Source organism: Dendrobates tinctorius, unplaced genomic scaffold (assembly GCF_039654945.1).
Source record: "Dendrobates tinctorius isolate UK_male_01 unplaced genomic scaffold, ASM3965494v1 ptg000014l, whole genome shotgun sequence".
In the NCBI taxonomy this organism is placed as follows: Eukaryota; Metazoa; Chordata; class Amphibia; order Anura; family Dendrobatidae; genus Dendrobates; species Dendrobates tinctorius.
The window spans coordinates 10193763-10207785 of record NW_027361682.1 but is presented as its reverse complement, the minus strand read 5'-3'; the positions used below and the strand labels follow the sequence as shown (position 1 = coordinate 10207785).

Here is a 14023-nt window from a genome sequence, read left to right as displayed (position 1 = left end):
GTACGGGATAAGTAATGTAATGTGTGTACACAGTGACTGCACCAGCAGAATAGTGAGTGTAGTTCTGGAGCACAATACAGGATGTAACTCAGGATCAGTACAGGATAAGTAATGTAATGTATGTACATAGTGACTGCACCAGCAGAATAGTGAGTGCAGCTCTGGAGTATAATACAGGATGTAACTCAAGATCAGTACGGGATAAGTAATGTAATGTATGTACACAGTGACTGCACCAGCAGAATAGGGAGTGCAGCTCTGGACTATAATACAGGATGTAACTCAGGATCAGTACAAGATCAGTAATGTATGTATACAGTGACTCCACCAGCAGAATTGTGAGTGCAGCTCTGGGGTGTAATACAGAATGTAACCCAGGATCAGTACAGGATAAGTAATGTAATGTATGTTACACAGTGACTCCACCAGCAGAATAGTGAGTGCAGCTCTGGGATATAATACAGGATGTAACTCAGGATCAGTACAGGATAAGTAATGTAATGTATGTACACAGTGACTCCACCAGCAGAATAGTGAGTGCAGCTCTGGAGTATAATACAAGAAGTAACTCAGGATCAGTACAGGATAAGTAATGTAATGTATGTACACAGTGACTGCACCAGCAGAAGGTTGATTACAGCTCCAGAGTATAAAGCAGGACTAGTGCACACATCTCTTCCTGAATAATATCAACAGGGGGAGAAGATGTATAAATTACATTTCAAGAATCTCGGTGTGTCAGTCAGTCGCTGTGTGGCTATGATCATTATAGTTGTCACCCACATTTCCAGAATCAGAAAGTCATCGTGGAGTTTTTTCTTTTGGTAAAGCAGAGGAGGGGGGGGACCTTTTTCGTTACTGTAGTTCCTTATTGCTGTGCTGCTGTCACTGGTTCTGATTTACAGCATGGCTCTTTTAATTGCTTGTCGGGAGATTTTTGGGTCACTTTGTAACTTGACCTCAGACAAATATCTAAACATTGAACTTGATGCATGACAGATCTGCTGGGTTTATAGAGTGGTGACAAGTTAATAGGTGACAGCATCTCAGCGCTGGGCTTCTGTTAGGGTCACCAGGAGGCAAAGTGTCGCCAAGTCTACAGACGGGAAAGCAACAGAGGTTTATTCTACTCATTATTGCCATGTTATGTACAGAAGAACAGTTACTGCTACCAACAACATCCTATACTCCAGAGCTGCACTCACTGTTCTGCTGGTGCAGTCACTGTGTACATACATTACATTACTTATCCTGAATTACATCCTGTATTATACTCCAGAGCTGCACTCACTATTCTGCTGGTGCAGTCACTGTGTACATACATTACATTACTTATCCTGTACTGATCCTGAGTTACACCCTGTATTATACCCCAGAGCTGCACTCACTATTCTGCTGGTGCAGTCACTGTGTACATACATTACATTACTGATCCTGAGTTACATCCTGTATTATACTGCAGAGCTGCACTCACTATTCTGCTGGTGCAGTCACTGTGTACATACATTACTAATCCTGTACTGATCCTGAGTTACGTTCTGTATTATACCCCAGAGCTGCACTCACTATTTCTCCGCATTTGATGTTAGTGTCAGTTCCACTTGCTGGTCAGGAGGAGATACTTTGATGATTTGTTGTGGTGATGATTTGGGTTATTTTGTGTCTTTAGGTTGTTGCTTTCTGTGATGTTGACACCAAAAAAATTTCCAAAGGTTTCTACACATTTGAAGAATCTGAGGTGAGAGACAAGAATCTTTGTAGCAGTACTACAACTCCCAGCATCTTTGTTAAAGCTCAACATGTGTAAAATAAGAACATTTTCACTTTAAAACAAAAGTGGTCCACAAAGCAGATATTCGGGATGCTGGTTGAGAGTTGCAGCCCCAATGCCAGCGCTCGCCCGTATTGTCAGCACTTGCACAATGTCAGCGCTCACCCCATTGCAGCATTCACCCCCATTGTTAGCACTTGCAGTTTGTTAGTATTTGCCCCCCATTGTTAGCGTTTGTCCCCATTGTCAGCGCTCGCACACATTGTCAGCATTTGTCCCCATTGTCAGCGCTCGCACACATTGTCAGCGCTCGCACACAGTGTCAGCGCTCGCATACAATGTCAGCACTCGCCCTTTCCCCCTCCATTTGAGCATCAATATCTGGATTATATCATGGAGAAGACTGATGACATCACCCTGAGAACCTGAATAGAGCACGGTGACAGCAGAGCACAGCATGGAGTCAGACTGCTGCCTGTGCTGCACTATGCTTTACACTTCAGCTCTGCTTTATCAGGGTACAACTGTTATCTGTGACCCCAGCCTAAGTGCATAGTCTGTTGGAGCATGGAGTACTGTTAAATCCACCTATCTCATCAAAGACTAAGCTGCTATCTCTTCCCTGCAGTTACCCTCCATCAGTGATTCCAGCCTAGCTACACTGACTAGTGCCTTCTTGCCCCAGTAAGCCAAAGAGCATGTGAACAGTGACTGTACTAGCCATAGCTGTGGTTTAATGCAGCAGTGATACAGTGTAAAGCATGGCGACATTATAGGACAATCAAATGTCGGAGCCTTGTGATGAGACAGGATGGATTTAAGGTACCTCCCACACTGCTAGGCAATATAGCTAGACTGGAATTACTGATCATAGATGTGTACTGATGGAGGACAGCTGCAGTGTAAAGCATAGGAGAAACATAAATCAGTAACCTGAGCCGCTGATGAGAGGTGGATTTCAGATTTCCTCAAGCTCCAGTAGACAATGTGCATAGTTGTGGCTAAGGGCCCCGTCATACATAGCGACTCACCAGCGATCCCGACAACGATATCAACGTGTCAGGATCGCTGGTGAGTCGCTACATGATCGCTGGTGAGCTTTCACACAGACAGCTTCACCAGCGATCAGCACAGCGATGCCGATTGAGCGGCGTCTCTGTGTTCGTTAGTTACCAGCTGATCGCTGGTCTCCTGCCTGTCACACGCAGCGATGCGGGAGACCAGCGACCAAAGAAAAGTCCTGGCCTTTCGTACAGCGATCAGCGATACCGGCAGGGGGGCCGATCGCTGATCGCTGTCACACACAGTAGAGCAGTGATGCAGTAAAAAGTATGGGGCAGTATACAACAGGAAGAGATCTCAGCCTTGTGAGGAGACAGGGGGATTTGTAAGATGGCACCAGACAATGTCACTGTTCATATCTGAATAGGCAGAAGAGACGGGATGGTTTTCTATCTCATGCTCCAATAGACAATGCTGCTAAGCTGGAGTCATTGCTTACTGGAGCAGAGAGACAGTGTAAAGCATGGGGGCAATATAGAATGGACAGAAGTCTGATACCTATAATGAGACATACTTCAAACTCCAATAGACAGGGGCAGCTGGAACTGATCATAGATGTGTCCTAATGGAGAGCAGATGCAGTGTAAAGCATGGAAGAGAGAAAAAGCTTGAGCCTCTGCTAAGGTAGTAGGTGGATTCCAAACTTCTTTAGACCCCAGTAAACAACCTGCCTATATATGTTGTACTAGAGTAGTGATGCAGTGAAAAGCAAGAAGGACAATATGGAACAGACAGATGGGATTTGTATCTCAGACTGAGTCACTGATCATAGCTGTGTTCTAATGGAGGACAGCTGCAGTGTAAAGCATGGATGAGAGGTGATAGTCTTACTCCAGTAGACAGTGCAGCTCAGCCGACATTGTGGCACATGTAATTCCTCCTTATTTCTTACAGAAGCACCCAAAGCCCCGCATCCCAGTTCTGCACTTCTCCGAAGCCAAACCTCCATTTATCATCTGTGTCAAATTGGTGAGTGATCCTGAGGAACGTCCTGACCGTCTGTATCATTAGGTGTGGAGTGGCTGACACCAGCGAGGTAATCTGTCAGGAGCCATGACTTCTCGCAGCTCCCATCTGTACTATGAGCTGCTGCCTTTCATTATGACAGACTGAGCTGGGGGGTCCTCCAACATTCAAGATGAGAGAGAGGCGACGACGGGACTTGTACGGCAAGAGGTTAACCCATGGAGGTGCTGAAGGGTCTGATTATAGACCCCAGACCCAGCAGTTATGGCTGCCACCTCAGATGTGGTCGGGAAGCGGCCGCCCCAATGTTATAGAAATACTTCACAGGCGGCAAATCTGAAGAATCGTAAACCCAACAAAAGACCCGCGGTTCTGCTGCTCCGAAGCCACATGAGGCCGGGGGTCCGCCCTGGACCCCACCCGGCTATTGATAGAAGGCTCCCCACATCTTACGCTGCGGCCACGCTCCTCTCATGTGGTCACATTCATGTGTCCGAATAATAAAAGTGTGCAAAATGGATCTCACCTGCGGGGGGTGACCTCAGGCACCAGCTGCAGTCTTCCATCCAGTGTGCGGGGTCTGCTGAAAGTGCTGGAGTTACCACGTTTTGTTTTATTGCTCCAGTGCAAAAAAGCCAAATTTTTTTTAAAACTACCGTTTTGTATATACAGCTCCTATGTAGAATTATGCGTCTCCATAATTACAGATTACACCCAGGACCCTGATGACCTAATTCATCTTAATGGCCGTAGTGTCTAGATTTCTCCCATAGGTCGCCACATGATCGCCGTGCTGCCCTCGCTTCCCCTTATGAAGGGTTAACTCTGGCTGGTCGTTAGGATCTCCCACCGCCTTTCACCAGGTTTATTCCAGACCCTATAAAGAAGAGAATAAAGTCGGGATTCAGGAGCTGCAAGCGAGCGAGGCTGCAGGTGTTACCTTTGATGTATTAATGACTTGAAGGAACGTGCTGGGATGAAGAAAACCCTCTGCTTCACGTGGCAGCGGGACAATTGCGCCTTCTAATATTCACCTTGTTTTTTTATTTACCCTTCTGTATTATGCTTGCTCTGAGGTCGCCATGGTAGCAGCGGTCGACTTTTCATCATGTGACCTCCATTCCTGTCAATGTGTCCTTCTGATTGGTTGATGCTGCCATGACAACCCCAGAGCAAGCCAAGTAGATACAGAAAACTCCATGTGGTGCAAACAAAACAGAAAATACCCATGTTGTGCTCCTGTTTCACGATCACTGCTTACTATCAGTGAGTCATGTAAATATTGTTTAGTCTTGACTTTTTCTGTCACAGCCGCGGGTTTGTAACAGTTATATCCAGTCTACACAATCACCTGTGCCAAAGCATGGATCACCAAAATATAGATACATTTTAGTGCACCGATACAGTGTAACAACACCTCAGCACAGAAGACAGATTTGTGCTGCTGATAATTGTGTTGATAGGGTACAGCTGTAGCAAACCCTCAGCTCTGAGAAGTGTTAGATCAGGACACTTATAAATAAGAAAAAGACCGGATGCAAATTAGATTGTTCTCATTCATTGACACTAAGCAGATATGTTAAATATCAGAAATTAAAAATAGAGTGTTTTAGAAAGATGTCATTTGGTGATATGTCGCTTTTTAGTACTGATCCCTTTGGACAGGAGAGAGTCTGGATATACTGAGTGTGTCCTCTCCTCTGCAGGACCTGACAGGAGGAGGGTTTGAGGACAATCTGCGATCTCTGAACCTGAAGGAGGGAGAAGATTATTATCACTTTAGCTGAGACTTCTCCACAGGTATTCTAATGTTCGGGAGCTGGTGCAGTATGTGGTGGAGCCCCCTAGGGTGCAAAAGTTTTGAGACAGACACAAATTTTGGTTTTCACAAAGTTTGCCGCTTCAGTTTTTATAGCTGCAATTTGCATTAACTCTAAATTGTTATGAAGATCGATGAGATGAATTGCAAAGTCAATCCTGATCATGAAAAAAAGCATTTCCACAGAATTTCATCAAGAAAATGACCTGTTTGTATCATATCAGTGATCTTGTTAGCTCAGGAAAAAATGTTAACGAGGACAAGGCAGCTTATTGAATTATAAGAGCAGACTGGTGGCTTGTGTTTTATATTATTGTCTTCTTCTGTTAACCATGATTACCTCCAAGAAACACTTGCAGTCATCATTGCTTTGCATCAGAAGGGCTTTACCGGCAAGGACATTGCCCCTAAATCGACCATTCATCAGATCATCAGGGACATCAAAGAGAGAGGTTCACTTGCTGTGACGAAGGTGTCAGGATGCCCTAGAAAGTTCAGCAAGTCTTAGGACCACCTGATAAAGAGATTCAGCTATGGGTTCAGTTTAACAACAGTGCAGAGCTTGCTCAGGGATGGCAGCAGGCAGTGTCAGTGTATCTTAAACAGTGAGGCAAAGGATTTTGTAGGTGGCATAGTGTCAGGAAGGACAACAAAGAAGCCACTTCTCTCCATAAAAAACATCAAAGGATAGACTGACATTCTGCAGAAGTACAGGGACTGGACTGCAGATGACGGAGTAAAGTTATTTTCTGTAATGAAGCCCTCTTGAGACTGGGACATCTGGAAGAATGTTTGACCGGAGAAGAAAAGGCCAGCGCTACCATGAGTCCAGCGTATGCCAACTGTAAAGCATCCTGGGACCATTCACGTGGGGGTTACGCCTCACTCACAATTTTGCCTAAGAACACAGCCATGAATAAAGATTGGGATCTAAATATCAACCAAAAGCAACTTCTCCCAATGATCTAGGAACAATTTGGTGATGATGCTTTTTCCAGTATGAAGGAGACTATGTCAGAAAACAAAAGGGATTAGTATGTGGCTCGTAAAACAAAGCATTTAAATTTTGGACCTAATTTTGACCAGAAATCTCCCCAGGTCTCCGTCGAATTGAGAAATTGTGGCCAATGCTCAAAAAGCAACAAACAAAAACACAGAAATTGTGATAATCTCCGAACCCTGATGAGACAAGAATGGGCCGCCATCAGTCAGGATCTGGCCCAGAAGCTGTTATCCAGCAGCCAGGGCAAAGGGCAGAAGTCTGGAGAAATAAGGGGCAGCACTGGAAATATTCAGTTTTTCCATTAACGTTATGTAATGAAACTTCATGAAATGTTTATAGTTGACCTTCAGTAACCAGAGAAACATCCAACTAAAAGGCTAAAACAATTCTAAAGTAGCAGAATGCAAAAACAAAAATGTGTGTCAGTCTCAAAACGTTTGACCTTGAATGTAATATGTGGTGGAGTCCGCCCATTGTATATGTGGAGGAGGCCCCCATGGTGTATGTGGTGGCATCCCCTGTGGTGTATGTTGTGAAGCCCTCCATGGTGTATATAGTGGTGTCCCCTGTGATGTATGGCATGGTGGAACCCTCCATGGTGTATGTAACTGTAGATAGTGCCGCCCCCTGTGAAGTATGTGGCGGAGCCCACCGATGTTTGTGGTGGAGTTCCCAGTGGAGTGTGTGGTGAAGCCCCCTGTGTAGTATGTGGTGGAATACCCCGTAGTATATTTGATAGTATGTGGTGGAACCCCCTGTGGTGTATGTAACTATAGGTAGTGCCACCCCCCCCCCCCCCCCCCGTGAAGTATGTGGCGGAGCCCACCGATGTTTGTGGTGAAGTTCCCAGTGGAGTGTGTGGTGGAGCCCCCTATGTAGTGGAATATCCCGTAGTATATTTGATAGTAGGTGGTGGAACCCTCCGTGATGTATGTAACTGTAGATAGCGCCGCCCCCGTGAAGTATGTGGCGAAGCCCACCGATGTTTGTGGTGGAGTTCCCAGTGGAGTGTGTGGTGGAGCCCCCTGTGTAGTATGTGGTGGAATACCCCGTAGTATATTTGATAGTATGTGGTGGAACCCTCCGTGGTGTATGTAACTGTAGGTAGTGCCACCCCCGTGAAATATGTGGCGGAGCCCACCGATGTTTGTGGTGGAGTTCCCAGTGGAGTGAGTGGTGGATCCCCCTGTGTAGTATGTGGTGGAACCCTCCATGGTGTATGTAACTGTAGGTAGTGCTATCCCCTGTGAAGTATGTGGCGGAGCCCACCGATGTTTGTGGTGGAGTTCCCAGTGGAGTGAGTGGTGGATCCCCCTGCGTAGTATGTGGTGGAACCCTCCGTGGTGTATGTAACTGTAGGTAGTGCTATCCCCTGTGAAGTATGTGGCAGAGCCAATCGATGTTTGTGGTGGAGTTCCCAGTGGAGTATGTGTTGGCGCCTCCCTTGATCTATGTGGTGGTGCCCCCTATGGCGTATGTAGTGGAGCCCCCTGACATATGGGGTAGTATGTGACTGAGTTCCCCCATGGAGCAGGATGTGGTGGAACCCTCCACTTAGCACAGGATGGAGCCCCCCATTTAGTACATATTGGGGCCCTTCTAAGCTGCCCTCTTTCTTTCAGCTTCTTTTCTACCATGGAAAGGGCAGGACACGAAAAATGACACCTGAGCACGAGGGGAGCGATGGACAACACCATGAGAGGATGGAGGCTGAGGTGGAGGCTTGGCACACGGTACATGAGGCGATGGACGGCGCTGCAGCAGTCACAGCACAGTGCACATGACATCGGCCTGATGACCCCGGTGTCGCTGAGGCACAACCATACAGTCTCCATTCATCTCGCTCACAGCCAGAGGCTGCCCATGCCTCCTGTCCTAATGCTGCTCACAGAGGATTGAGCAGACAATCCATATACAAGAAGCATCAGTAATGAAGGGGAGCTCAGCCCTCTACATGTAAGCAGCAAGGCTTCCTTTCACTGACAGCAAACAGAGATCTTGAACAAAGATTTGATTTTTCACTCTTAAAGACGCAGTAGCCTCGTCCGTTCTATATAATGATCCGACCGCCACCCTCGCACCACATGAACGGCGTCTGCGATTTGTTAGTACATAGTCTGCATCCTCCCCAGGACTACAGCTCCCAGCATTCCCAGCCCTGTGTTGTGGATGAGATGTGAAGTGTCAGCACTACTCCTGTAAACACATCAGCGGGATGCCGCCGCCGCTGTACAAGGAGGAGACGGGATCATGGAGTAATTCACAGCAGGTGTCAGTACAACAAACATCATCCTGCTACAGGCGTGTGATGGACGGCACACCCGACATGATGGGTGTATGGCGCCTCCTGCTGGCCGCCATTAGGCCTGCGCTCACTGATTCCTCATCTGTTGCATCCAGCTAGGTTTTTCATGTCTGTGCACTACAGCCATCATACAACATCATGAGGCAGAGTGACATGCCGTACACTCACCGCTGCAGCCAATCACAGGTGACGTTATCATCGACCTAACATTTCCCACGGCTGAAGGTTTGCTACATTGCATCAATGCCTATATTAATTAAACAGCCCAGGCTTTCCACTGATACACTGTACCGAACCATCGGGACGGGAGCGATACCTGATGTATTCAGCTTACAGAGAATTGTAACAAACCCTCAGCTGTAATACGACTGGCTGTTTCAGTTCACAAAAGCAAGCGGAGATCGTGAAAAGGGTTAGGAATAGAAACAAAGCAAAATTAGTAACCAGTTGAACAATAGGGAGACTGGGCGCAGCTCTTGATTCGGGGTCTGTGGGGGTCTCACTAATGCATTCCTGGCAGGGAAGAATACACCTACGGACATCTGCATCACATTAGCTCCTCCACTCCCTATCTGCTGGATCCCGAACCCTCGCGCTCCCATACACAGCGCTCGGATGGAAAATATACCCTGCGGGTCCTGGGTGGCGTCTTCCCCTACGAAACCAGGGACATCGTCTGTACTTTCAGCCTCACGGAGGATCACATCATTTGAAATTCAGCTAAAATTTCCCCAAATTTTGCAAATTCCATCAATCGCAAATTTACGGTATTCAAAATCCAATGTTTTGCAGAGTTTATGGGTCGCCCTCCCAGGGCTGTGGGGTACTCGGTATCGGGCCGGTATCAGTGGGATGTGTCACAGCAGTGGTGACCCGGTCCGTGGCCCTGGGCGCCCAAGTAAAAGGGGAGATGCGATGGTGGAATGTGATGGATTAAATGAACAGTTCGTGATGCCACCTGTGGTGCTCGGCAAGTGAGATGTTAAGCCGACGCTGCATGCAGATCCTCTGGGGCTGGTGGTGTGTTGCAGCCAAGATAGTGAAGCTCCCCACAGGTGGAGCTGTAGTCCCAGGGCAGTGTAGATGCAGGGGTAGAGGAGAGGCACAAGCGGTGTAGAAGCTGGTACCCAGATGTAGCGGTACCAGGTGTGTTGGCGCAGGAATGAATGGAGGACACCAGGGCTTGTAGTTCCAAAGCTTTACTCACAGTCTGTAGTACACACAGGTGCCCGCCTCCGTGCCGTGTCCTCCGGGTCAGGGACTCAATCAACCTCCAGGCAAGATAGGATGCTCCCTTCCAACACTCCGCCAACATGTGCCTTTCTGAACGTCTCCTCTATAGCGCTTTTTAGTGTGAAGTACTCCAAGTACTGAGTTACATTGGAGTTCCTCCTGACAAACGTTCTTATGAACTTTCCTTGAACGGCAGACAGCTGTAGCCTGCTTCGGGGACTCCTTGTTCCTAAGTCCCGGCTCTCTATCAATGTTGCTGTTGTGCCCCCACGTCTGAGTTGGGAGTAGTGCATTTACAGCCCACTACTCCACCGGTGTCTGCTGCAGAACCATTAGTATCCATACAACCTCGGGGACCGGGCCCCAGCCTTGCGCTTAGAACTTCTAGGCAGGGTTCTCTCCTAACCCACGTCCTCTGTTCCCTTTTACTCCTACGTTCCGAAGTCGCCTTTCCTTCTTATGGAAGATCAGGTTTCGGTTCAATGTCTTTCTCCTTCTTTTCTTTCCCATGCCAGCAGACCCAGGTCACTGAGATCTGCTGCAGCACCTCCTTCCTCCATCCCTCTCCCAGGGATCTTCTCTCCTCACTCCTCTGAACTGAACTCACTGACTGACTGACCGAAATTCTGAACCTTCCCACTCTTTTATGTATTCTAACTCCACCCGCCTCCCAGCACGATTCGTGTTCCAAGCAGGGAACCACCAAAGGTGCTCTGCTACACTCCAAGCAGGGAGCCGCAATGTGGCTTTGCTGAACTACTGTGTTGTGTGGGATGCGAGTGTTGGAGCGTGGTCCGGAGCCCGAAACTTACCTGGATGGTGGGGCACCACACCTCAGGAGGAGGTGCAGTACCTCTGTGGCAACTGAACCCTCAGGGGCGCCACATTTACAGTGCCCAGGAAGGGGTTAAAAGGCAAGAAACTATCACGGTGACCTGGCTTCTCACCCGTTCTTGCGCCGGTGTCCCCTCCATGCGTCGCTCCAGCTCTGGCCTCTTTATTCTTATGACTAGGCCATGATGCCTCCCTCTGTTTTGTACGCTCTGGGGTCACTGAGGTATATCCATCTCTTGTCATTAAGGGGAGCCATGTACTATCTGTGAAATAAAGGTGGGGGAACAGATGATCTTCCAGTCCATAAATGATGTATATGAGCCTGACTAAATGCTGGTATAAGTGCACAATGTAAGAGCACAGATAAAACCCAAGAAGAAAAAAAATCAGCATATACCCTGTAGTAAGTAAATAAGTACATAGTAATAGTACATGGAAATAACATAGGATACTTAGTTAATGCTATTTTGATCAAAAAAGTATAAAAACCATCCCACCGCGACAAGGTGTGCCCATCGGGACAGACCTACCCTGTGTATAGTATTAAAACCTTACCATGTGTCAGCTGACCTTAATTTGAATAAAGCATTGCCGGATACATTGCAGCAAACCTTCAGCTCTGTAGTGCACGAGACCTTTCAGAAGCAATTGTTATATGCATGCAGACGTGTAACGCGTGGTGATATGTGAACCTGCTCTTGTAACTGATCTCATTGATCGTGTCAGTGGGGGATCAGGTTGGTGTGAAGATACTGCTGTCGGCTACAAAAGAGGGAAAAAGTGGGGGGCCCCGAAATTCCAAATAGTTTTTAATATCCTTCAATTACACTTACCAGGAGCGTTAAATTCCTCGGGGGCCATTGCTCCAAATCTAGAGGATTATATGAACCCGTGAAATGTTTACAGTGCCCTGGCTCAACATGAAACAGTACAGCCATTACCCCTCCCTCTACAAAGTGTTAACACCGCAGACCTGACTGAAATGTATTCAAAGAGGGTTCATGCCTGTCACAAGGATGAGGAACCTTAATGTGGAGGGGATATTTCTAGCAGGAAGACCCTCGCTACCTGTTCATCTTTCTGCTCCCCTGCTGCTTGCTCAATATATATTACATATTCTTCGACACTTTTTACAGTTCAGAGAGTACATGTGGTGAGCCAAAAACTGTGGATATTGGGAATTTAACTGATATGTGTGGTGTAGCAAAGAACTGGTACAGTTCCAGAGAAGTCATAGTGACAGCATCGGATTATGGAAGATGTTAGTCTTATATATTACAAGAACAGATAGCATGGGTAGGGTGGTTGACAAATATGTAGGAGGTTAGGGTGGTACAGCACTGTGGAGATGTTGGATAGGGTGGTAGAGATGTGAGAAGAGATGTAGGGTGGTGCAGTACTGTGGAGAGGACGAGTATAGTGGTAGACATGAGGGAGATAAATGGTGGTGCAGCACTGTGGAGAAGACAAGTGGGAAGGTACAGTACATAAGGATGTTGGAGATTATGTAGGGCTGTATAGCACAGGAGTAGATGGGTAGGAAGATACATAGGAATGTGGGAGTATATAGGGCTGTGCAGTACGGGAGAGGATGGGTAGGAAGGTACATAGGGATGTTGGAGATGATGTAGGGCTGTGCAGTACGGGAGAGAACGGGTAGGAAGGTACATAGGGATGTTGGAGATGATGTAGGGCTGTGCATTACGGGAGAGAACAGGTAGGAAGGTACATAGGGATGTTGGAGAAGATGTAGGACTCTGCAGTATGGGAGAGGATGGGTAGGAAGTTACATAGGGATGTTGGAGAGGATGTAGGGCTGTGCAGTACGGGAGAGGATGGGTAGGAAGGTACATAGGGATGTTGGAGAGGATGTAGGGCTGTGCAGTACGGGAGAGGATGGGTAGGAAGGTACATAGGGATGTTGGAGAGGATGTAGGGCTGTGCAGTACGGGAGAGGATGGGTAGGAAGGTACATAGGGATGTTGGAGAGGATGTAGGGCTGTGCAGTACGGGAGAGAATGGGTAGGAAGGTACATTGGGATGTTGGAGAAGATGTAGGGCTGTGCAGTATGGGAGAGGATGGGTAGGAAGGTACATAGGGATGTTGGAGAGGATGTAGGGCAGTGCAGTACGGGAGAGGATGGGTAGGAAGTTACATAGGGATGTTGGAGAGGATGTAGGGCTGTGCAGTACGGGAGAGGATGGGTAGGAAGGTACATAGGGATGTTGGAGAGGATGTAGGGCTGTGCAGTACGGGAGAGAATGGGTAGGAAGGTACATTGGGATGTTGGAGAAGATGTAGGGCTGTGCAGTATGGGAGAGGATGGGTAGGAAGGTACATAGGGATGTTGGAGATGATGTAGGGCTGTGCAGTACGGGAGAGAACGGGTAGGAAGATACATAGGAATGTGGGAGTTGATGTAGGGCTGTGCAGTACGGGAGAGGATGGGTAGGAAGGTACATAGGGATGTTGGAGATGATGTAGGGCTGTGCAGTACGGGAGAGAACAGGTAGGAAGGTACATAGGGATGTTGGAGATGATGTAGGGCTGCGCAGTATGGGAGAGAACGGGTAGGAAGGTACATAGGGATGTGGCAGTTGATGTAGGGCTGTGCAGCATGGGAAAGGATCAGTAGGGAGGTACATAAGGAAGTCGGGGATGATGTAGAGCTGTGCAGCACAGGAGAGGACGGTAGGAAGGTACATAGGGATGTTGGAGATTATGTAGTGATGTGCAGCACGGGAGCAGACGGGTAGGAAGGTGCATAGGGATGTCGGAGATGTATGCTGTGTAGCACGGCAGAGGACAGGTAGGAAAGTACATAGGAATGTGGGACTTGATGTAGTGCTGTGCAGCACGGAAGAGGACATTTAGGAAGGTGGGAGGTGATGTAGGGCTGTGCAAAACGGAGAGGATGGATAAGAAGGTACATAGGGATGTGAGAGGTGATGTACAGCTGTGCAGCACGTGAGAGGACTGGTATATAGGAATGTGGGAGATGATGTAGGGCTGTATAGCACGGCAGAGTA

General features: G+C 47.6%; 1 protein-coding gene across 4 annotated transcripts in view; it reads left to right on the top strand.

Annotated features, from left to right (window-relative positions):
* Positions 1-14023, top strand: part of B3GNTL1 (UDP-GlcNAc:betaGal beta-1,3-N-acetylglucosaminyltransferase like 1) — a 254602-nt gene that overhangs the window by 226900 nt on the left and 13679 nt on the right. For 3 of the 4 annotated variants that reach the window (XM_073559612.1, XM_073559613.1, XM_073559614.1), the window contains 4 exons: positions 1670-1738; positions 3728-3802; positions 5506-5599; positions 8244-11593. In XM_073559612.1, coding sequence (XP_073415713.1) covers positions 1670-1738; positions 3728-3802; positions 5506-5586 — 225 coding nt within the window. In that variant the 3' untranslated portion in view covers positions 5587-5599; positions 8244-11593. Of the gene's footprint in view, positions 1-1669; positions 1739-3727; positions 3803-5505; positions 5600-8243; positions 11594-14023 lie in introns of those variants that run through there. The other variant, XR_012226679.1, reaches the window with a different exon arrangement.